General features: G+C 46.6%; 2 protein-coding genes across 4 annotated transcripts in view; one reads left to right on the forward strand and one right to left on the reverse strand.

Moving 5' to 3' along the window:
* The window catches only part of DNAH11 (dynein axonemal heavy chain 11), a 315,096-nt gene extending 310,560 nt beyond the window's left edge, over positions 1-4,536 (forward strand). Inside the window, 3 exon segments of the mRNA XM_060305020.1 lie at positions 2,606-2,718; positions 3,147-3,287; positions 4,289-4,536. Coding sequence (XP_060161003.1) covers positions 2,606-2,718; positions 3,147-3,287; positions 4,289-4,536 — 502 coding nt within the window.
* Positions 4,245-24,553, reverse strand: part of CDCA7L (cell division cycle associated 7 like) — a 57,900-nt gene continuing 37,591 nt past the window's right edge. The window contains exons 2-10 of one of the 3 annotated variants that reach the window (XM_030857078.3): positions 19,306-19,446; positions 14,707-14,841; positions 11,201-11,575; positions 9,499-9,570; positions 9,214-9,384; positions 8,336-8,461; positions 7,255-7,404; positions 6,097-6,233; positions 4,245-5,580 (exon numbers count right to left, since the gene is read on the reverse strand). In XM_030857078.3, coding sequence (XP_030712938.2) covers positions 5,550-5,580; positions 6,097-6,233; positions 7,255-7,404; positions 8,336-8,461; positions 9,214-9,384; positions 9,499-9,570; positions 11,201-11,575; positions 14,707-14,841; positions 19,306-19,446 — 1,338 coding nt within the window. In that variant the 3' untranslated portion in view covers positions 4,245-5,549. Of the gene's footprint in view, positions 5,581-6,096; positions 6,234-7,254; positions 7,405-8,335; positions 8,462-9,213; positions 9,385-9,498; positions 9,571-11,200; positions 11,576-14,706; positions 14,845-19,305; positions 19,447-24,553 lie in introns of all 3 variants that reach the window. The other 2 variants (XM_060305021.2, XM_030857077.3) reach the window with 2 other exon arrangements.

A 24,553-nucleotide genomic window follows, 5' to 3' on the forward strand; every position in this document is an offset into this window, starting at 1 on the left:
TTACGTTTGGTAGTGTATATATGTCCATGCCACTCTCTTGCTTTGTCACAGCTTACCCTTCCCCCTCCCCGTAGCCTCAAGTCCATTCTCTAGTAGGTATGTGTCTTTATTCCTGTCTTACCCCTAGGTTCTTCATGACATTTTTTTTCTTAAATTCTATGTGTTAGCATACGGTATTTATTTGTCTCTCTCTTACTTACTTCACCCTGTATGACAGACTCTAGCTCTATCCACCTCATTACAAATAGCTCAATTTCGTCTCTTTTTATGGCTGAGGAATATTCCATTGTATATATGTGCCACATCTTCTTTATCCATTCATCTGATGATGGACACTTAGGTTGTTTCCATCTCCAGGCTATTGTAAATAGAGCTGCAGTGAACATTTTGGTACATGACTCTTTTTGAATTATGGTTTTCTCAGGGTATATGCCCAGTAGTGGGATTGCTGGGATATATGGTAATTCTATTTGTAGTTTTTTAAGGAACCTCCATACTGTTCTCCACAGTGGCTGTGTCAATTTACATTCCCACCAACAGTGTAGGAGGGTTCCCTTTTCTCCACACCCTCTCCAGCATTTATGGTTTGTATATTTTTTGATGATGGCCATTCTGACTGGTGTGAGGTGATACCTCATTGTAGTTTTGATTTGCATTTCTCTAACGATTAGTGATGTTGAGCATCCTTTCACGTGTTTGTTGGCAATCTGTATATCTTCTGTGGAGAAATGTCTATTTAGGTCTTCTGCCCATTTTTGGATTGGGTTTTTTTTTGTTGTTAAGCTGCATGAGCTGCTTATAAATTTTGGAGATTAATCCTTTGCCTGACCTAGTTTTGTAATTTTGTTTTTATGACTGCCACCCTTTTTCTTTCTCAAGTTTAAACAAGTGTGTTAAAAGTCTTGATTTCAGATTCCCCTTACTTTTATTTTTTGGGTTCTCTATACCTTCCTGTTTATTGGATTTGCGAGTGGTTTTCCATGCCATATAATCAGTTGTCTTCATACTCAAATAACAGTTTGGCTGGTTATAAAAGTAAGTTAGCCCATTCGTTGTCAGAGGACTTCGTAGGCATCGTTCTTCTCTGCTTAAATGCTGCTGTGGAGGTGTCTGAAGCTAACATAATTTTTTCCCCTTTATATAAAGTCTTCGTATTTTTTCTTGGCTGTCCAGAGGAGTCTCTGTCTCCAGTCCACATTAAGATATATCTTAGTGTTGATTATTATGTGTCATATTTTCTTGCAACATATGTCCCTGATTATAATGATTCAAATTTGTAACTCAGGAAAGCTCACATTTTCTAGAACTGTATTACTAAACGTGTGCTGTTTCATTCAGCATTCGTCCTATTTCTACTCTAACTAACTCTTTAACTCCTTTTTTCCATTTCCTTTTGGTTTTTTTTTTTACTATTCTGCCTTATGCTGCTTACTTTGTGCTTTCATTTCTGTAATTCTTTTCTGTGATTTTTCCAACTTAATTTCCTCACTTTTTCTTACCTTATCTGTTTAATGCATAATCTTGTTATACAATCACTCATTTTTAGAAAAACTTGTTGCTGCAGTGTTTACCCTCTTGTGACAACATTTTATCCTTGCTTTTCCTGTTCTTTGCCTTTCTTCTTTGTGGGATCCATCATGGAGTATGTTTTCCCTAAAACCAGCTATTTGAAAGAATTTAATATGGGGCAAGGCCCAGGGCCATGTTCTAACCTGGCAGGAATTTTCCTTGTGACCCAAGTTTAAATGTGAACGTTTAAAAGCCTTTCCTCCTTCACGGCCCAATCTCAGACAGACGTTTCCTCCAAGTGGTGGTCTGTCGGGATGATTTCTCACTCAACCCTGCTTCCTTGGCAACTGTGAACGAAACAAGGTCCCAGGAAGTGTCAGTGCTACCTGCTGTGGCCCTCACCCTGGAGACCTTGCTTTGCTGCCTTTTTCCCTGGGCTCTTTGCTCTGTGCTCCATTTCCCTACTGTTTTTAGCAGTCCTTCGACCTACATTTCAGTATCTCCTCATTTTATGAAAATTCATTTTTCCTTAGCTTCTGTGAGCTGGCTTCCTCACAGGTAAATTTTAGATACTTCCTACCTGGCCTAATAGCTGTGCCCACGGGATGAGAGAACCTGTGTAAAAACAGCAGTTTCTCACACCACAGGCTTTGGATGGATGGAAGATGGTTGGTTCCCTTAATAGCCTTTCCTGGCAACCTTCCCTTCGCCATCCTTAGACACACGGGGGGGGGGGGTGCTCTTTCCCGTGTGTCCCTGTGTACCTCCGTGTTGGCATCTGTCAGCCCAGATCATACACAGATCACCTGTGTAGAGTTACCACGTTTCACTGGGCGGATCTAAATAAAACAGTGGTTGAATAAACGGAGGCAAATTTTTCGGTCACGTTTCCCAGTGTTTCTTGTCCCCAATCTCAACGGGACATATAATCTAGCCCTTTAAAGGGACAGTGTTCTGCAAATCGTCAGCTAACGATTTCACTGGTTATCAGTTGTGGACCTCTCTACCACCACTCTTCACCCCGCGGACTCTAATCTTACTGAAAAACTTTATTACCAAAAAGCAAGTCTGTTTCTTCTTACCTTCTACTCACCAGGTTTAATGACCTCCTCTTGCGATGTCGGGAACTGGATACCTGGACACAAGATCTCGCCCTTCCGGCTGTGGTGTGGCTTTCTGGCTTCTTCAACCCTCAGTCCTTCTTAACTGGTAAGGGCTGGGGCAGGGCGGCCCCTGATGCTGACAGAGTCACACCCCCTAGCAGAACCCCAGCCACTCCCCCTGCCCTGGCCACTACAGATGAAACAAAACGCCCGGCAGGACAGGAGCAGCTAAGAGAGGTGGGATGGGGTTCACTCCGGTAAACGTTTCCCGTCACGGGCTGCCCGGTCTCTCACATCGGTTCCACTCTGGCACGGCAGAGCATAAGCAAATGGGTATAGCCGTGCCAGTAAAACTCCGTCCACCAAGCAGGGAGGTGGTCCTGCTCTAGTGCAGCCACGTGGAACGCCCAAGAACACCCCATGGGCCCAAAGCACGCCTCACTCAGGGAGATGCTCAGCTTAGACGGGTGGCTCCTGGGACCCTTCTGTCTGTGGCTTTATCCTACCCCATTCCTGTCCGTCCTCCTCCCAAAGCAATCATGCAGACCACGGCTCGAAGAAACGAGTGGCCACTGGATAAAATGTGCTTGACTGTTGAGGTTACCAAAAAAACGAAGGAGGATTATGGGCACCCCCCCAGGGAAGGCGCATACCTCCACGGGCTCCTCATGGAAGGTAAGAAGTCCCAAAGAGTGAACCTTTCTCACTCAGCTTCAAGTTGGTATTTGTCCTTTGTTTATTCCATTGCTCAGCACTCACTCACACTGGTGGTTATTTACCTCGTTTCCGGCTTTCGAACAATTTAAATGCTAAAGACAGGTAGGATGTGTGTCCAATGTGAGCCAAATTTTAAAGCCATGGCTATCACTTAAAGACCTATACACTGAATTTACTTTGCTTTTGAATCAGTGCAAAAATCTTTCTTCTGCTTTTTAAAAAACTGTTTAACTTCACCCTTGTGGTAAAATACCAGATCTCTCTAAGCCTGTAAGAAAGATGCCAATGCATATTGTGAATCTCTGGGCAAAGGGGTAGACTATGCAGTAGCTTCCAAGTTTATTCACCCATGCATTTATCTTATCTTGTAGAACACTTCCTCTTACCTTAAAGGGCACTTGGAGAAATGCTTTCCAAGTCTCTGCCAAGATGCTCCTTTTTCACTTTCAACATCTGAACACGTGTGGCATGTGCTTTAAAGGCGGGGTAGGTGGTATAAACAACAAGTGACCTGAACTTAGACGAAGAAAAGAAGGTGCAGTGGGGAGGGAATGTGGTGAGTTGGACACGTCTTATACTGACCATAAGCATATGCAGATGCACTTCTTTAAAGGAAGGACAAACTAGTTTGCTTGACTGCATCTGTGATTCTCTCTCACGGAATCTGTTTTCATGTAAGTAAGGTTTACACCTTTTAAATTCGGATCATGTAGTTTACTGTTCACAGGAGAGAGTTCAGGCATTAGCACAGGAGCAAGAAGAGTCTCTGCTTACAGTGTATGCGTGGCCCCTGGGCAGCAAGCACCCTCATCTCCCTCCCATCTCAGTCATGGGCCAGCTCGCTAAGGAAGCCACTGATGAGGAGTGAAGTGACAAAACCGGAACGTTTATTGCCTACAACAAACAGAGGCTCAGTACCAACATACAGCACGGTTGTAACCCTTGGGTTTATGCTGTAGGTGCCAGATGGGACAGCCAGTCAGGAGCCATCGTGGACGCCTACCTCAAGGAGTTAAGGTCTGCAATGCCAGTCATCTTTGCAAAAGCCATACCCGCGGACAGACAGGAAACCCAACACACCTACGAGTGCCCTGTGTACAAAACCAAAACGAGGGGCCCCAACCGTGTCTGGACCTTCAGGTTGAAGAGCAAAGAAAAGGCGGCCAAATGGGTCCTGGCAGGCGTGGCCCTCCTGCTGGAGGCGTAACAACGGCCCTTGCAGAGGGGCTTCTATTCCTCCCGCCGGAGCACCGCGGAGATGTCCTTGTTCCCGCACGGTCGTTTATCCTACTGAGAGGCATAAAACAGAGTCCAGCTTATGTACCTTTTAAGTAACTAACTTAGCATTCGTTGTTTTTAAACAAACACCACCTCTGAAAAGTAGAGAAGGGGGACAAAAAGAAGCAAATGTAGAAAAAAAGATGGGAACCCTACTGAAAATGTTCATTTTTAGCTCTCCCCAGCCTTCCTGCAACACAAAAAAGAGTACAGTATAGATCACATTTTCATCAACGTTCCACTGAACCTCCAAAACAATATGGTTGGAAGTCTGCTCCCGGTCCATACACGCGGGAGCCTAGTTCTTGTAGATAAACAAGAAGTATTAGCCTTTATATTCTCTTAAAATATAGAAGCCACTGGCCCCAGGCAGCCGCTCCTCCTGGCCAGCAGCCCTCCAGTGTCCGGAATGTGACTGACAGTCCACTTTTTGTTCAAGTGTTAACAAAAATAAAACTCAAGATCTACAGGTAATTGCACCTTGTAATTTAGGGGAACATTTTCAATATAAATTTCCAATGACCCAGAGCAGCTTAAACTATGGTCACTTGTGATAAGGTAAACTTAAAGGGGACGTAACCCGTCACAAGCTGGCCTCCAGGGACTGGTTTGGGAGGTAAAAGATCAAGGCAACAAAGGCAAGAGCTGCTTACACAATGTTTTCTCTGGGGTAACTCTACCCCCCCCCATCTAAACTATGTTTTTTAAATCAGCTGCAGATGCTTTTAACAATTCAATCTATAAACAGGCCTGCGTATACATATATGTCGATTCCTCTCTCGTCTTCCTGAGAAATCTTTTGAAGTATATAAACAAACAATCTTTAAAAAAAATATTTAGATCTACAAAGAATTTCTGTATACAAACACAACCATAAGAAATCTTAGGCACAAATGGCATGTCTTGTCGGAGTCCTCCATGGTGAGCTGGCTGGTTCTTCTCTTAGTTGTCTTTTACCAGCTGCTTTTGTAAGCTGAGAAAAAATGGGAAGCATTAGTGGGACGGAGGCACGAGCACAGCGGCATCCTAGGTTAGAGGCTCAACCATCCCCCGGAGTACCAAGCCCGAACTGGCTCTCCTGTCACCAGCTCAGGCCCAACTCCTCACGCACACACAGTGGTGCGGGCCGGCCCCCAGGGCCACTCGCCTGACTCCTGCGTCCCTACAAGCAGCCTCCTCGTCCGAGCGCATGTGGCCCAAGCCTCCCCTCTCCTTAGGGCTGCTTTGGGCCTTCACAGCTTTCCCTCAGCCTGCCTTGTAGACTCTTTACTGTTGGAGGCAGTCAGGGGGAAATTCTAGCAAAGGAGGGAACTTCCCGATAGGGAAAATACCAGTCCCGAGCTTGCCCAATGCAAAGAGACACAGGACGACTGGCACTCGACGTGGTTTCTAAGAAGCAACTGAAACAAGGCAACCCCGTACCTGCCTAGAGGGTCTCCCCGGCTGCACCCGGGAATTACCACCTCTGGTTTTGATTTGTGACGCTTACCTCTCCAGATATTCCTTAACGTTATTATAACCGTAAAACTTGGCCAGATGAATGAGGATGCCTGTGGCACAGCGACCATCACGCTTCCGACAGTAACTGCAATTGCAGATGCCCCGGCAGGGAGGACACACCCAACCCTAGGGAAGCAATGGCAGCAGAAATGCCCCCGTTATCAACAGGCTCTCCCCGCAAGATGAGCTTCTGATTGAGCCTGGATCACTCAGCCTCTCCACCAATCTTTAATCACGTGAGACTCCTCAGATAATCCTTCACCCTGTGACAGGTACTAATGTCTCCTTCCCCTCGCATGTTTCAAAAAGGTCCAGAAAGGTTGATCACCCCAGATCACGCATGCAGAAACACTGAAACGTGTTGGTTTTAAACAGGACCAGGTGCATAGTTAGTAGACGTATGTTCAAAAAGTTTTGGAGAATTTCAGGTATCAGAGCAAGTGCAGGGCCCCTTACAACTTCACAGGTCACACGCCCAGGAGGTCGGCCCTGCTTCTGAGAGCATAGGGTTTCTCAAATCCCTCAACCTGAGTAGCAGTTTACATTCACCTGCAAACTCGGGACAGTCTATTTACCCCCATGACTGCTGCATAAGAAGTCTTGCAGCGGTTAAGAGCACAGACTCTGGAGCCAGACTGCCCAGGTTCAAGGGCATACACACTAACCATCATACTATGTATTATCTCATTTTACAGAGAGAACCAAAGTGTTGGGAGGCTAAAAGAATAACAACTGAAATAAACTGCACTAACAGACGTGAAATCTCAGAGCAGTGCAGGTGCGCACAGAAAGCACCCTACACCGCGGTATGCCCACCCCCTGGGCCTGGCCCCGGCAAATCCAAGGTAAAGGACGCTGCTGGAGGAAAGGGACACAGGCTCGCCTGTACAAACCCTAACTCTAAGAAAGCTTGCCTCTGACCCTGGAAAGCGAAACACACTCTCTTCTCCAGTCCTATCTAGGGCAGGAAACTCTACTTTTCATTGCTGCCAGTCTCAAGAGGCAGAATGAAAAGGAGGGTGGTGAGGGGGGTCTACAAAACCCAGAGCTCTGCAGCTGCAGGTACCCGATAGAGGGCCCAGGAGCCCCGTCCTCAGCTTGCTCCCCTCACCGATACGACCCAGGCCGAGGCGAGCACTGTGCCTACCGGGTCCAGCAGCGCCGATCGCACATCCTCCCCGTAGCGATTCCGCAGGCAAGGCCCACAAAACTGTCCTCGCACCCCGCCGCAGCTCTGGTTCCGACACACCGTCTTGGTGTCAATGGTCTTCTGCCGACACTGGTGGCAAGTGTTACCCTGAGGCGGAAGGTGGTGGGTGGTGAACATGGGATTTGGAGGGGGAGGCCCACGAGGCCACACGGATATCCTAAATGCACAAAGCAGCCCTGCCTCTCCCCCAGAATCGAGCAGTGCTGTTTCTCTGGTACAAACACTGGCACTCTCTGGCAGCCTGTAAGCACTTTTAGTTCTGGGGCCAGAGAAGCCTCTTAGGGCAGATGAGACTGAGCCGGGAACCTGGAAGAAATGAAATGATCAGCTGGACAGAAATGATGGGAGAGACCAGAGCCCACAGGGATGACAGGTGACTGAGTGATAAGCCCTGGGCAGCATCGCACGGCTCCAACCCAGTTCCTAGCAATCCGGTTATGTTCAGGATAAAATCTCCTGGTTTTAAAACGCTGGCAATTAAATTGAAAACCTTTTAACAGTATTTAAGACACTGTCCCATTATCTAAAAAGGATGCGAAACGACACAAAGCCATCCTCTACATTACCATTCTAAAAAACTTAACACATTTCCTACCTACCAAAGATATCCGATCCAACTTTAGTTTCTATTGGTTATATAAAATATATATTATACATACATTTTCAACAGTGTTAATACAGGGTTAATATTGGAAATATATTTCTGTTGGTTAGAAAAGCGTATTAGTTTTTTCAACGTTTAAAACATAAAAACTATTTAAAATATAACAATTACAACTGTGCTTTTCCAGACTACACCCCTGCCTCCCCCCACAGATAATGCATCCCCCAGAGAGACCTGTCTCCCCTTTCCCAGTTACAGCTGCTCCCACTCGGAGCCCACCTCTGTGCCCTGGGGAGACGGCACAAACGCGTAAGCCCAGATACAGTTTAAAACAAGGCAGGATTTCAAATACCAGTGCCTGGGACTCCCAGTATAAGTCACGATCATGTGAATTATTCATCAGATATACTTTACCAGAACTTTATCATAGATTTTATCTCGAACAGTTATGGCCACATTCTCCAAGTCCTCTTCAGTGATGTCCTCCACTGGCCGAAAAGAAGATACACGGCGACGTCGTCGATATCCCTGGCATCTCCCCTGCAGAACGAGCCAAAGCAGAACTGGGCATTAGATGGTTTGGGTGGTTAAAAAAAAATTATAGAAGTTTTAAGCTCCTCAGAGCTCTAGGACCATGAATGTTAACTATGTCCCTCTTCTATTTCCCTGCAATCATTCATACATTTTAGTCATTTGCTGAGCTCCTATCCTAGTGCCAAGCCTCCCTGATAGCAAGGTGACACAGAACGATAAACCAGAAGCTCAGGGTTTCCCTGACCACTGAATGGTCACCTGCGGCAAGCTCTGTGAGGCCGGGGAGGTGAACCACACTGAACAGCCAAAGCCACAAATAGGAAGGGTCCAGAGTGTCTTGCTCTAGACTGAAAGCACTCCAAACTCCCCATTCCTAAACAGAAAGACCAGAGACATCACTGTACTTGCCCACAAGCAAAACCACGAAGCCACCTGCTGCCGTTATCAGCCCTTTACAGCCTCCACTGGAGATGAAGCTGGGGTCCTAACCATTGCTCGGTTTAGAGGAAGGACCCGCTTCATGGCCTACAGCTTAGATCAAGCGCAAGCTTAGGCCCGGGGTTCTTTTCCGAGTGCGGTCCCAGGAGTACCCACAGCATCTGGGAACCTGGCTGAAATGCAACTTCTCAGCTGCTGCAGACCTACTGAGTCAGAACCTCAGCGCTCTCACCGAGCCCCAGAGGGCTGTGATGAACGCTCACGTGCGAGGACCGCTGGCTTAGACAAAGAAGCATTGGTTCATTATAGTCAGAAAATACCCCGCTTGTCGTCTTCCTTCTTCTGAAACTGTAAAACTCTTCTGCGAACTTGGCGGCCGACACGGTGAAGTTCTCCAGGGCGAACTTCTCGGGAGGCCGTGCACTCCGGGCCGGGTTGGTGCGCCGTGTGATCTGTCCCTCTGAGAAGGCCCGCCTCACTGCTTTCTTCTTCTGCAGGTGAGAGCACAGACACACACAACTGGCTGCTTTCTGGAATGAAAGCCATCTAGCAACCGACTGTGTGCATGAGTACTGGAATCAATACATATAAGGAGTTCCACTTACAGAAGCTGAGTTCGGGGTTCGGAGCGGGAAGAAATCTGGCATTGAGTTCAATTCCGCCAATAACTGAGCAAGCTGAAGTTCAGAAGAAAGAAAGGATCGTGCATAAATATTGCCACGTCTACTTCATCTAACACGTTATCACAAGTCTTCCAGTTTGCAGCCATGAGAAACTTGTAGTTTACATAAGATCTCAGCAGTTGTTATTTTTTTAACCTCACATGTAAAGATTTTTATCTACGCAGGTGAGATGCTGATAGCATGAGAGGAATAAAATCTATGCCCGTTCCTTAGGTAGAAGAAGACACGATGAAAACTGTCCTGGAAGGTCCAAGGCCTGGAGCATGCGGTTAGAATCGTGACTGGGCTACTAACTCTCAGTGTGACCCTGGAACCTATCATTTTGCCCACCTGAATCAAGTTTCATCATGTTCACAACAGAAAAGGCCCAACTAGATCATTCCGGCAGTTATTCAGAGCTCCAAAACAGATTCTTTAAGTTGGTTAATTTCTTATCAATAATTTCTGAAAATATTCCCAAATAAACACCTAAGAACACCAAATAACAGGCATTAACGTGCCAATCATACCATTAGGATTCCTTTTAGTTTTAGACTTACACAGAGGTATGGGTGTCACCCCTAAATCCTAAAATCATGAACATAATTCTTATTTTTTATTTTTTTATTTTTTTTTGCGGTACGCGGGCCTCTCACTGTTGTGGCCTCTCCCATTGCAGAGCACAGGCTCCAGACGCGCAGGCCCAGCAGCCATGGCTCACGGGCCCAGCCGCTCCACGGCATGTGGGATCTTCCCGGACCGGGGCACGAACCCGTGTCCCCTGCATCGGCAGGCGGACTCTCAACCACTGCACCACCAGGGAAGCCCTCATAGTTCTTATTTTAAAGACACAGAGAGATACGACGCTAAAAATTTCTCTTAACTGAGCACAAATATGTCTCTGGATAAATTATACCTCAAAGTAGGCTTTATATTTTCTTAAGCAACTTAATAGACATATAATAAGACTGCATATACAGTATCATTAAATTATGCTTTTTAAAAAGAAAATATTAAAGAAAAAAATATACTAAAATACTAAAAGTGATGATGATTGGTATGATTTTTTTAAATTCTGTTGTGTATAAAATTATGAAGGAAACCACAGTTACTGACCACATACAGAAAAACCAAATACACAAAGATTTCACCTTGTTCCATTAATTATTCTGGTGAAAACGTTTTAAAGTGATTTAGAACTGCTCAGTTCCTTTTAATACCTAGGCCCCTTTCATTCCTTTAGCTGATATCTTGACACTACAGCATCTAGGTTGAAAGCTGCCTGCCTGACCTGCACAAAGCAACTTCTAAGTGGGCTTCATGACACCCACGTTTACACACTGCTTCTTTCTGCTGGGAACAGGGCCTCTCATCTCCGTAAAATACCACTGCATATTTGCAACATAACTTGATCAACAGTAAATGGCGTTTAGTCCATGGCACTGTGGAGGGGGCTAAAAATGGTCCTGGGAGTCTCTGTTCCCAAACCAGAGCTAATCAGGTGATAACCGCTTGGGGTCCAAGAAAAGAGAAAGAACCCACAATGCCCAGAGCACACTTCCTGACCGAAGCCAAAGCAGCAGCAGCTGTGGGGACGCAGCCCTGGGAGCCCCAGCAGTGGCTGTCTTGGGCCGCGCGGCCTTACCATGGCTTTGTTCTCCTCGATGTTCATGGTCCTTTTCAGCAGGGCGTCTGAGCTCTCCTGGCCCTCGTCCCTGGAGTCGTCCTCAGACTCAGAGGCAGAATCTTCCCTTTCCTTCCTCTGTCTGCAGCTTGTCTTTCTTCCAAGAATTCCACTCTTACTGTCCTGTATGTGCGAGCCAGAAAACAACGGCTCAGGAGAACTGTTCTTACCGGCATTTTTTGCCGGTTTCTTGGTGGGGAACTGAAAGGCTACCCGAAGACCAATACTGCTTCTTCTCGGCCTGCTGCTTCTAGGTGGAGCCTCTTCTTCTTCATCTTCCTCTTCCTCACTCATGAAAGATGCTTTACCATCATCACTGAGCTCTGACTCCACGAGCTAACGAAATGAGAGAAAGAACAAAGACAGTGCCTATAAACAAACCTTCAGAAAGACACACACTTAAAACCCCTCTGACAGTATTTTAGGAGAACAATGAATAGTTGAAAGCTCTCCCTTCCTATTGGTAGTTCCCTCTGAACTCTTCAGTTAAATGCACAAGTACTTTGTAGATGAACAAAATCAAAGAGCAGGCTGCTACGCGCTCTGGCCCAGCCACACCCACCGGCAGACTGTGTTCTGTTCAGAGCATCAGGCTGGAAGCCAAACGCTGACGAGGTGGGCTCCTCCCCAGTGGACCAGCCAAGCTGGCACACCTGGGAGCCCAGGAATATGGGAATAAAGAAAAGGGTGTGCATGACATCAGAGGTATCCTCAGGTAAAAATGGAGTGCTGAGTGAAAAATAAAGTACCATTCTGCCCTAACTAGCTGGAACACAACTCATGAGTAAGAGGGACAGGAGAGCTGACTTCATTTTAGTGCAGTGACCAAGGAGCAGGCAGATGACCTGCCTTCGGGGTCAGTGGCGGAACCTCATCCCCAGGATACACTGGGTCCTCACTCAAGGGAAGCCTCCTCCCCTTTCTGTAACCCGCAGCGCCATGGGGTGCAATCAGGCAGACAGCTCTGCAGGGCGGCTGCAGGCACCTGTTCAGTCAGCTCAAGCAACTCTCAGCCTCAGTTTTCAGTCTCCACTCGGCATAGGTCTCCAGCATTAAAACATAACTTGGTTTCACACGTGAGAACACAGTAAGAATGGAAGGCAACAGCAAGGGGACATCTCAGATGCAAAGGACTCTTAGCAACAGCAGAGATGGGTTTAAATACTGGGATCGAGGTCATCACCTGGCCTCTTCCCTTGACCACAGGCTGGACAGTGTAGCCTGGGCACCTCTGTCAGGGACTCAGGTTGTGAGGAGAGCTGAGAACAGCACCAGGAGCCGCCTGGGATTCCGTTAATGACTCTGCTTCTTCCTCGGTGACCACCCCCCCCAAATTCCAGCTGGACTCAAGTTAAAAATAAAGCGGCGGGAGGGAAAAAAAAAAAAGCAGACAGGGCTTCCCTGGTGGCTCAGTGGTTGAGAGTCCGCCTGCCGATGCAGGGGACACGGGTTCGTGCCCCGGTCCGGGAAGATCCCACATGCTGCGGAGCAGCTGGGCCCGTGAGCCATGGCCGCTGAGCCTGCGCGTCCAGAGCCTGTGCTCCGCAACGGGAGAGGCCACAACAGTGAGAGGCCCGCGTACCGCAAAAAAATAAAAAAAAAAAGCAGACAACTTCCAAACCTTGGTGTATGTATCAATGCACAAAAAGCCAGGCAGAGAAATAAGACTGTACTGTACGGAGTTACCTATTTGTTTTAATATCCTGAACTCTCCACATTAGTAGCTTTGGAATTCCAAATAGTGGGCTGCAGAGGAATCTATGTTAGAGGACACTGTTGGAGAACTTCAGAGGAGTTCTCTCCCCTGACTGGCTTTATTCATTTATCATAATCGCCGTCTAGCCCCCGTCTCTTTACCAAGGCCGTGGAGTAGCGTACTACAAAGGACTGAAGTACGGAAAGAGTCACCAGTGGAGACTCCGACCTGAGAGCCAGCACCACGGCTGCGGCAGTTTCACGTCTGGCTACAAGACCACTGGACACCAACGCAGAGTCATACCCTATTGCCAGAAAGGTGGTCTCACCACTACTCGCTCGTGTGGGCGGGAGGTTGGGTGAGGAGGCAACAAGGCTTGCTTTCTCACTGAATTTCAAAATAAATGTACCTGAGCTATGAGTTCTATCAGAGTCAACGTAACACGTCCCTAAATGTACAGATTTGGAAGAAAACCAAAACAAAGGTGCTGGGGGTAATTCACTTTCGCATGCTGGAAACAAATTCTTTGCATATCCCAACATTACTTAGCTAAAGAAGAGAAGATAAACAAGTCACTAAGAGTAGATGATACCCATCAGGGTTTGGAAGGATCTCTAGAGACCGGAGCCTTGCTGGCCAGAACACAGGAACTGCCATGCAAATAACTTCTGTAAAGAGAGCCAAGGGGCGGGGGGCTGAGGCCGATAGGTTGGCACAGGTCTGTGTTGCTATTCACAGAAATAAACCACCATCAAGCAAGGCAGCCTACCATCAAGGCTTTCAGGCCTTAAGTCCCCCCAGGAAAACGTGAAGGACAAAGCAACGCTACTGGTTACAGCTTCTTTAAACACCCACACAGGTTCCACGCCAGGAGTGCTTCTCTGGGAGCTTCTGAACGTAATGAGGCTTAACCGCTCTATCCCTTATCTTGATACCAAAGAAGGAAGTGGTGTATTGATTTTATGAGATAAATGTATGCTACTTTCCAGTTAGTAAAAAACATTTTATGCCTAAAAAAAATCCAAAGGCTGTTCTTCAAAGTTACCCTGAGATTCAAATACTGGTCGGCAGTCAACTGGCCTAACTAAACACATGGACTAAAAAGAGATCAACCAACAAGTCTCTTGATGGCAAAGGGCTGAGGGCAGACTTCCCTTAGGAATCAGACAAGCCCAGGTCACCTTTATCATTAAAAAGCCTGTCGTGATCCAAATCAAGAATGCACAGACAAAACTCTAAGTTTGTACCACAGCTAAATTTCTGCCAAATCAACTCCAAACCTAATTACTTGGCGCACAACAGAAAATGACTTTCAGGAACTTGTTACTCTCAGACCCTCCTCTTTTCAGATAAAAGAGGTTCAAAAAAGTCTGAAATAAATTCTCTGATAAGGATAATAAGGGACGCCTGGGACACATCCCCCCAGACTCCAAAGGCACCCAGGAAAGACAACTGGATTTTCTCTAAGAGCATAATGGACTGGTGGGCCAGGAATTCGCCTTAGAATAGCCGAGTTTACATTTAGCTAAGTGGCTTAGAAGATGGACACGTAAGAAAAAGTAAAATCTTCATATTTTGTTAACTGGCTTATAAGATGAACACGTAAAAAACAGTAAAATCTTTATATTTTGTTAACTGGCTTATAAGATGAACATGTAAGAAAAAGTAAAACCTTTTCATGTGTAAAGTGGCTTCTTACAAGTAACAATACAATTCGGAACCAGGACTAAAAATATTACAACCCACCCTCCCTCACGTTGATAAATATTACCATTACTTCTGCGTTACTGTTAACATTCAGATCACTCTGCGTAAATCCTTCAAAATCTTCCGTCTCTGAGTCACTGTCCTCTCTAAAAATTCTCCTTAGCTCTTCTGTGAAGGTTGTGGACTGGAAACGCACATCCTGCTAAGTTAAAAACACATGTGTCATGGAGAAAGCAAGAAGAACAGAGGCTGGCAGGGGCTGGGGGCAAGGGCAGTCGCTGTTTAATGGGGACAGAGTTTCTGTATGAGACGATGAAAACATTCTGGAAACAGATAATGGTGAAGGCCTCGAGACGCTGTGAATAACGCCTCTCAGTGTCTTGCAGGCAGCACACTGGGACTTACCGCACTTAAAAATGGTTAAGATGGTAAATTTTATGTAGGTTTTACCACAATAAAAACACACGTATATATACATATTTTCCATAGTTTGCAGAAAGTTAGACCCACAAATTGAACAATTTCAAAAAACCAGAATGGCCGCAGCCTCCATCAGCTGGTGTCCCCCGGTAGGGGCTGATGGAATTCAGTTTCTCCCGCCGGGGCGGGGCCATCAGGAGCGTCTGCGTTCACACAGAACAGAAAACACATGGAGGAGAAGACCTGGCCCTGGCTCCTCCACACACGCTTGGCTTTCCTTTCCAACAGCCATCCCAAGCCAGCTCCTCCCAGGGGAGATGCCTGGTTCACAGACAGCATGCCTCCGGGCAGGACAGGGCTGGAGGCTTCCACACCCCGCCCCGCCCCGCCCACCGCCGAGAACGCAGTTGCTCTGTCACCCGCTAGGGAGTCCCTCTCCCGCAGGAGGTGAGAAGCAGCCACCGCCGGCAGGTAGCAAGGGAGCCCGAGGAAAGATGTTACACGGCTGACTCAGAAAGGACATGTTCCAGTAATGACTTTTTCTTTCTTTTGAACTCATAAAAATAAATGGCATGCTTGAAAGAGAGGAGGGGAAAAGCAAGAATGGCAGTACAGAACAGAGACCCACAAACCAGCCTCCTCCAAGCTGGCAGCCAGGCCTGGAGTCCATGCCCCCTGCTGCCTCTGACGTCTCCCCTCCTACCCCTGATGCAGGGGTATGACCCCTCATGACAGCACATGCGGCTGGAGAATCTTTATCTCCCTGCCTGCCTTTTCCCTGACTTTAATTATATACTTCTTCGACCTCGGATAATCAGTCTCTGGAGAAAAACAGACATAACAGACGAGCAGAAAAACTTCCCGGGGGAAAAAGAAAGAAATGCCTATATCCGGCATTTTTTTTAAGCTTAAAAATGTCTCCTGTGAATTATTATGGGTAATTGGAGTGACTGTGCTCAAATGTAAATTACTTCATCCCTTTGTTGATAGCTGTGGTGCAGCTGCTTAAAAAAAAAATCACACACAAAAGGGAAGTTTCTTTAAAGTGAAATTCAAATTGTGCTTCAGGGAGACCAGCGCCGGCACTGCTGCACACACTACGTACACGTTCACGCGGCTTCTCTCGGCGGGTTAAAATGGATCCGGAGTGTGTGGGGTCCAGGTGGGGAAGCAGCAGGCCAGGGTCTGTCGTGAAGAATGGTGCGCGGTTGGCTCCCAAGGAAACCCACCACCTCCGAGGGCAGGAAACATCTGGCTCAAGAGCCCTGGGCCAGCCCCTGCAGGCTGCTGCAGGGCAGTGGGGCCCATGTGCACACTTCATCATCGACCCGAAGTCCCTGGCTGGAGCCCGAACAGGTCATGCCTTGGAACAGCAGGTTCCAACCTGCCAGTCCTCTGGCTCTTTCTGTGCTTTGAGCTGGTGTCACAGGCAGCCGTCAGCCTGGGAGAGATCAGTATCTCTGGTGGCCAGTTCTGATAGAGAAAACAAGTCAGCTGCAGCCCTAGACCAAGGCCCATGCTTTTATTCTCCTGATTTCACAGGGTGTAAAAACCATCTTTAATGGGGTCTGTAACAAAGCGAACATCCACTCCACAGTCTCCTGTGTCCCTGGTTATAAGCCTCACACAGCTCTTTGTTCTCCGAAATCTGGCCGTTATCCTTTAAAATCACTACTAGCCAGTATGTTGTGGGCTTTGGTGACCTGCATCTACCGTGATCAAGAACATAAGCAGGGCTTCCCTGGTGGTGCAGTGTTTGAGGGTCCGCCTGCCGGTGCAGGGGACACGGGTTCGTGCCCCGGTCCGGGAAGATCCCACGTGCCGCGGAACGGCTGGGCCCGTGAGCCATGGCCGCTGAGCCTGCGCGTCCGGAGCCTGTGCTCCGCAACGGGAGAGGCCACAGCAGTGAGAGGCCCGCGTGCCACAAAAAAAAATTAAAAAAAAAAGAACATAAGCAAATAACAGATCAGAAGAGAAGCTAACAGAGTGGTGACTTTTTTTTTTATTTTGAAGCTCACGGGATGTGAAGAAACAGACTGGAAGTCATGGTGGCTGAACCCGTCGGACAAGTATCCCACCTCAGTTCCACCCCACGGGTGCTCCTTCGCCCATGGGCACTGGATGTATGAAACAAGAGGAAAGGGACAACCCAAGGAAGCAGCCCAAGCCGGGGAAGCTGGAAAGCACCATTAAAGTACGAGGCCCCTTCCATCAAGGAGCCTGTCATTTAGTAAGGGAGCTGGACAAGTCCACAGGTCCCCATGGCAAGGATCAGTGTTGTAAGGGAGACACACGCAACACGGCGCACAGAAAGAAAGAAAATCCAGTAAGACTTCGTGGAAGCAGAATCATTTGAGCTGCATCTAAACTGGGCTAGAGGCTAGAAAGATGCTGAGAGCGCACGGAGGCAGGATGAAGAGCCTGGACCAGTGTGCACGGGGGGCAGAACAGTGCATGCGGGGGGCATGGATGCAGTTTCTGGTCTCCTGCTGCAAAGCCCGCAGGAGAGAGCCGTACAAGGCACGAGCCTGAGAAGTGGGGCTCCTAGATTAGGAACATCCCAGCTCGGCCACTTCTCAGATGTGAGGCCTCAGACCAAGTCACTTCACCTCCCCACACTTCAGTTTCATCACCCGTGAAACAGGAATAGTAACAGCGCCTGCACCTTCCCAGGGAGATAATGAATTAAGGGCACTCTGCATGAAAAGCATGTTGTCACGGGCCGCGGAATGCATGCTGGGGTCAGACTCGGGAGCAGGGCTGGACTAGGGGCAGGTGTGAGGGCACAGGAGAAGGGGCAGTCGTCACAGCAGCAAGAGCGGCCGCTCTGTTCCTTAAGGCCTGCCACCCGCCAGGCTCGTGCTGGCGCTTCACACAACGTCCCATGCCGCTCAGAGGGCCACTCACGCCGAACCCAACAGGCTGCCCCTCACTGCCTGACCACATTCGAACGGAGGGACTGGCGATTTCTGAACAGGGGAGGATGGTGACCAGAGCTCAGTCCCACACCTGCGGGGAGGACTATGAGAACCACGGGAGCTGAGGAGGGAAGAGACGGGAAGGGATGGAGGTGAGGAACATGGCAAAAGATTCATCAGCTCCTGCAAGGGACTTGAGGAGATGGGTGAGGAAACAGGAGGCGTCAAGAGCTCCAAAGTTGGAGACAAAAATGGGGAAGACAGACAACCAGGGAGGGAAAATGGTGAGTTTCAGATCTCTCTTGAGCAATGACGACGGATCCAAGTGTCTGTCAGAAGTACATCTGGGGCTGGAGGGAAGACCCAAACCACAAAGGACCAGGAGGCAACGGCTGAGACCGGGCCAGGCACTGAGATCATTAAGTGGAAAGGTCTGAAGATAAAATCGTGGAGAACATCCACAGATGGGGACAGGAAGTAGAAGGGATGACAACCAAGAACAAAAGGTGTTAAGAGAAAGAGACCAAGGGGAGTGGAAGCAGGTGGCTGGGGGGGGCAGGGGCAGGGTGTCAAATGGTGCAGAGGCATCAAATAAGGTGAGGAGACCACACACACTGCCGTCAAGCGGGGGCTTCACTTACATAATTAACTGTCTGCCTTCCTCTACTTCCCCAGTGGAAGCTAGGTGGGTTTAACTCACAGCCTTTTAGGGAGGCCATGGTCGAGGGAGAATGAGGAATTTTGAGTGCCACAAAGGAACTCAGAAAAAAATGCCACGGAAGCCTGGATACTTGGCCATGCTCCTGCCAAATCCCAACATAAACCTCCAGGAATCTACCTCTCCGAGAACTGCAACTTGTGTCTGCCACAGATCAAAGGAATTAAAGAAAGAACAATCCCATGAGTGAGGTGCGGACAGAGCCTCACCGCAGCAGCATAGAGGCCATGTGTCTCATGGTAACCACACACTCCTACGCTATCGCTGGGGGATCAGCCCTCCCCCGCCAGCTGTGTGGGAGCACTCCAAATACAGCCTGGCCACAGGCTGCAGCCCCGAGGTGGCAAAGAAGACGATTTGATCATGTGAGGTCCCCTTTACTGAAAAAAAAAAAAAAATTATTGTACATAAAAAGGATTTAAACAGCAAAACTGAGCGAGGTACCCCCACCAGTTGCTTGAAACATGAAGGTGTAACACTAATAAAATAAGATGCTCGACAATTAACTGATACCACCAGTCTCAGACTATGTTCAAGTAAAAGAATATCCGAACCAAGATCCAAGCTTCCAGACGGATACGCCTGCCTTGAAAGGAGGCACCCATACCTGCTTCCCTGACTCCAGTGAGTCAAAACTATAGCAGCTCTCCTCTGATGACAGGGTTTCCATGGGAACATCATCTCGGAAACCGACAAACTCTTCATCATCACTGGGGGCGTTAAAGATGTCAGCCACTTCTTTAGGGATCTGTTTGGATTGAAAAAAGGAGGATAATATCAGGGGCTGTTATAATCACTTAGGGAAATTTTGTAGAGGAGTAGGAATTACCATCTCATGACCTTATCAATCTGCCATGGTTGCTCACAAAACCCCAATAACCTGAGTAAAATGTGCCTCAGCTTGACACCTCATGGCAACCAGGGAAGGGGTGGAAGAGGATAAGAGTTTTTCTTTTTCAAATTCTAGAGATATATCCTATCTTACAAGGACTGTTGAGGCCATGCCTAGATAAAAGCCATTTTTGATCTCTTGACAAAAATTAAGAAAATTTTCTCCTACAGTGGATGTCTTTTTTTTTTTTTTTTTTTTTTTTTTTTGCGGTACGCGGGCCTCTCACCGCTGTGGCCTCTCCCGTTGCGGAGCACAGGCTCCGGATGCGCAGGTTCACCGGCCATGGCTCACAGGCCCAGCCGCTCCGCAGCATGTGGGACCTTCCCGGACCAGGGCACGAACCCGTGTCCCCTGCATCAGCAGGCGGACTCTCAACCACTGTGCCACCAGGGAAGCCCTACAGTGGATCTGTCTTTAAATATCATCCACGTTAAAAAAAAAAAATGCAGCAACCTAATCCATGTATGTTTCCAGTAATTTGCAGACACCATACAATTCACCCTAAAATACTTCCATACACGTCTCAGAAAAAGGACATTCTGCTGAAGAACCACATAACCATCATCATACCTGAAATAATATTCATTCAATAACATCATGTATTATGAATCCATATTCAAATGTCTGCATTGTACCCAAAATATCTTTCATAACTTTTTTTTTTTTTTGCGGTACACGGGCCTCTCACTGTTGCGGCCTCTCCCGTTGCGGAGCACAGGCTCTGGACGCGCAGGCTCAGCGGCCATGGCTCACGGGCCCAGCCGCTCCACGGCATGTGGGATCCTCCCAGACCGGGGCACGAACCCGCGTCCCCTGCATCGGCAGGCGGACTCTCAACCACTGAGCCACCAAGGAAGCCCCTTTCATAACTTTTTAAGGGCAAAAGAGATCCGCTCAAGAAAGAATCATGCATTGTATTTGATTGTTTTTTTATGACATTTTTTGTTGCTTTTCATAACTGACATTTTGTAGACAACCCAAGAAAACTTCCTTGTAGAATGTCACATATTCTGAGCTTATGTGATTGTTTCCTGACAGACTCAGATATTATTGGCAACAATTCTATACAGATGACATGTACTTCTCAATGCATTGCATAAAGAGGCACAAAATGTCAAGCTATTCCCTATTAATTAGCAGTATTTTTAATTTAATTATAAAACTTTCAAATACATTCCTAAGTAGATGGAAGAGTATCATGAACACACATGTGGACACCCTAGCAATTACCTGTCCATGGCTAGTCTTGTTTCATCTGTATCCCAACCCAACTGCTCTCCTTCTAAATTATTTTAAAGCAATTGTAGACACAGTATCATTTCACCCTGTGTTACGAGCAAATATACAGTCTGTGTCCACAGTTACTATTATTTTTTTCAGCCCCCAGTGTATTTGTATCAAGATCCAAATAAGGCCCATACATTGGTCAATACGTCTCAAGTCCTTTCTCGCGTCACTTTCATATTTAACTTTCTTCTCACAACTTTTTTTTTTTTTTTTTTTTTGCGGTACGCGGGCGTCTCACTGCTGTGGCCTCTCCCGTTGCGGAGCACAGCCTCCGGACGCACAGGCTCAGCGGCCATGGCTCACGGGCCCAGCCGCTCCGCCGCATGTGGGATCTTCCCGGACCGGGGCACGAACCCGTGTCCCCTGCATCGGCAGGCGGACTCTCAACCACTGCGCCACCAGGGAAGCCCTCACAACTGGTTTTTGAAGAAACTGGGTTATCTGACTGTAGAGTTTGCCAGAGTCTGGAGGTTTGGTTTTTGATTTTTGCAGCCCCAAGATGGTATTTAGCTGACTCCTCTGTCCCTCTGGATTTCCTGTAATTTGGTACTTAAATCTAGCGTCTCAGTCAGACTCAAGTGTGCTTTTCTTCGGCCAGACTCCTTCGTGGGCAGTGCTGCATTCCTGCTACACATCGCATGTAACATCTGGTTGTGTCTTTAGTGGTGATGCTGTTTGATCACCAAGTTAAAGTGAGATCTGCCAGATTTCTTCTTAGCAAAAGTATCTTTACCCCTTTGTGCTTGTTAAGTAATAACTAGGATGATATTTGAGATTCTATGACTATCCTTCTCCCTGATAGCATTTTACTCAACAGTTTCGGTATCCATTGATACCCCTCGCCTGAATCAATCACCACGTTAGGGGTTACAAAACGGTGATTTTCAAAAACCATTCCTCCTTCGTATGTTAGGTGGCATTCTCCTGTAATGTAATATTCTCTCTCTCCGGATCTATCCCTCTCTCTCCCTCTTTACTTCTCTCCCCACTCTCCCTCCCAGGTAGTTTCATGGATTGTTTTAAGTTAATGTGTTTTAACCCATTACTCTGTCATCATTCTTTCTGATACTCAGATTGTCCCAAATTTGGCTACTGACAGCTCCTTCAAGCCAGCTTCTGTGTCCTTTTGGCACAATCCTAATAGCCTCTGAGCACCTCCTTGTTTTCCGACACAACAGGCGTGCCAAGCTAGCCTTGTACTGGCCCCAGACCCCGAATGAGCCTTCTCCAAGGAGCCCTGGCATTTGGAAATTAAGCTCTGAGATCTAGGTGTGCTCCTCGCTAGTAAAGTATCATTGCTTTGCCTGGACAGAACAAAGGTGTTTTAAGTATCTTACATCTGAGTTCATTTTGACATCTTGAATTCAAACCCAACGAGACAGGATTCTTCATCTCCCTCAACACGATGTTAGTATCTCCCTTCCCCGCAACGAAAACCCCAATTCCCAGTACTTCTCATACACCTACCCATTTGCTCTATCCACAGTACACACAAGACCATTTCAGACAACACACCAATACCACTACCAACACCACTGCCAACAACAATCACGTCCAAGATTCCTTTGGGGTTCTTGCTATCCTCCGAACACAGTCCTGCTAGGTACTAGATCTCTTCCCTGAGATAACCAGACCATGGTTGTACTTGGAGATACAAAGATACTTTTTGTGTACTTCACATTTCAACATGGAGTATAAAAAAGAGATGCCCTCAAGGGTCGAGATTTTAATAAAATAATTTTTACTGCTACAGTAAGACATACCGTGTGCAACACATTTTCTTTTAAAATTGGTGCACGGAGGTGAAGAATGAAATGACCACTAGTACAGTTTGATGCCACTGCCTGATTCATGCTGAGGACAAGCAGTTTTCTCTGCCTTTGCTTTTGCACGTCAGTGCAAATATCAACATAGCAAAAAAACACAAATAATGTCTTAACATTTTTTCCGGCCCCTCCTCCAATAATGTCTTAATATTATTATGACAATAACTTTGTCCTCATGGAACCCTGAAAGGGTTTCAGGGTTCCCCAGACCCCACTTTAAATAACGGCTACACTATTACACACAGAGTTGTGTATTCAGAAGTTACTTAAATTCTTTGGATTCTTTTTTTCTGTGCATTGAATTAATTTTACAGTCAGGTTCATTTGAGAGATCACTAATCCCTCATCTACTCATTTTTAGCACGATTTTAATGCTTCTTGTTTAAAAATGATTAGAAAGCTAGTGGTTCAACCAAAGGAAGTTTAACATTTGGTTTCTAGAGTACACAAATCCAGACACTGAATACAAGATTAATGATGTCAGAGAGTTAATTACAAACCATCTAATGAAATCACTTCAAGAGACAAACAGGCAGACACTTACAGAATGAGAGCTCCACTAACAATAGAAAAAATGCTGTAACATTTATGCTAAGAAGAAGCTCCTAAACAAAGCCTAAATCTGAGATGGTTCTTGGGAGAAAAATTTACCTCTTAAAGAAGGAAGAGTTTTAATTTAACAGTATTTGGCATGCTTGTCTTTTCAAAGACAACTTTCACTGTTGTTTAGCCAACAGAAACAACACACCAAGAAAATACTCTTACTGGAGAAACATAGGTGACATTTATGAAAGTGTAAGTACATTAGACTTTATATAACGATCATCGAGTTCAGTTCCTGAAGTGGCGCTTTTTGACTTACCACCATTCTATGAATCCAAAAACCCCACTGGCCCAGAAGCTTGTTTTAACGTAAAGAATTAAAGAGGAAGAAGCACCCAATGTAATGATCTACTGGAAGCACATATAAGGAATGGAGAGGCTGTTGATATAAATCAATTGCTTCCCCGGTCGACTGCATTAGCCCTGGGGCCACTGCAGTGAGCCTGTGTCTGCCTAATTCCTCCTCCTTACTTCTGTATCTGCTCCAGAGGTGCCAGTAGGGAGAGGCTGTAATTACCCATTAGGGACAAAAGGAAGCAATGAACTTTCGAAAAGGCAAAAACCACTACACATTCTTGGGGCATGCAGGGCTCTGTTTCTTGCTGCCCAACTTCAAAAGGCATTAAGAGAAGCATTTCAGACAGTCTTAAGTCCTGGGATTTAGCAAAAGTCTCTGTAAAATATTCAAGTGTCTTCAATGCAACAAACTGTTTAACAGATGCAACAAAGAAGGCAAGATTTGCATGCGAGGGACGGAGTGGACCTGATAAAAGAGGATTCATAGGGACAGCCTTCTAACGTGAGACCAGTTAAACAATGTATCAACACTTTAGGCCCAAGAATTTGTCACTTCCCTGTTTCATTCGGCAGTGATCCACTCTGTAGCTATGTAGTCTAGACAGACTACAACAGACATTTTTCTACAAAGCTTATGTTCCATTTGACTACAACGCCAACTGTAAGGCCTACCAAAACAAACCCCCAAAAAAAGCAAATAACTGAAAATAAAATATATTTCCAACCAGTGGATTATACTTGCAGTAGTCAAGCTTGCACAATATTAGGATAAATGCAATCTAGCTAACCAGAAAGAAGTCAAGAAAATTCTCTTCTGAAAGTGAAAAGACTTATTATTCATAACTATTTTTTTTTTTTTTTACAATACACAGATTTCTTCCATTCCTTTCACACACACTCTATGTATCTATTCCCTCTGTCCTTGCTGGGATAACAACGTGAGTATCATC

The sequence above is a fragment of the Globicephala melas genome, chromosome 9, assembly GCF_963455315.2.
Source record: "Globicephala melas chromosome 9, mGloMel1.2, whole genome shotgun sequence".
Lineage (NCBI taxonomy): Eukaryota > Metazoa > Chordata > Mammalia > Artiodactyla > Delphinidae > Globicephala > Globicephala melas.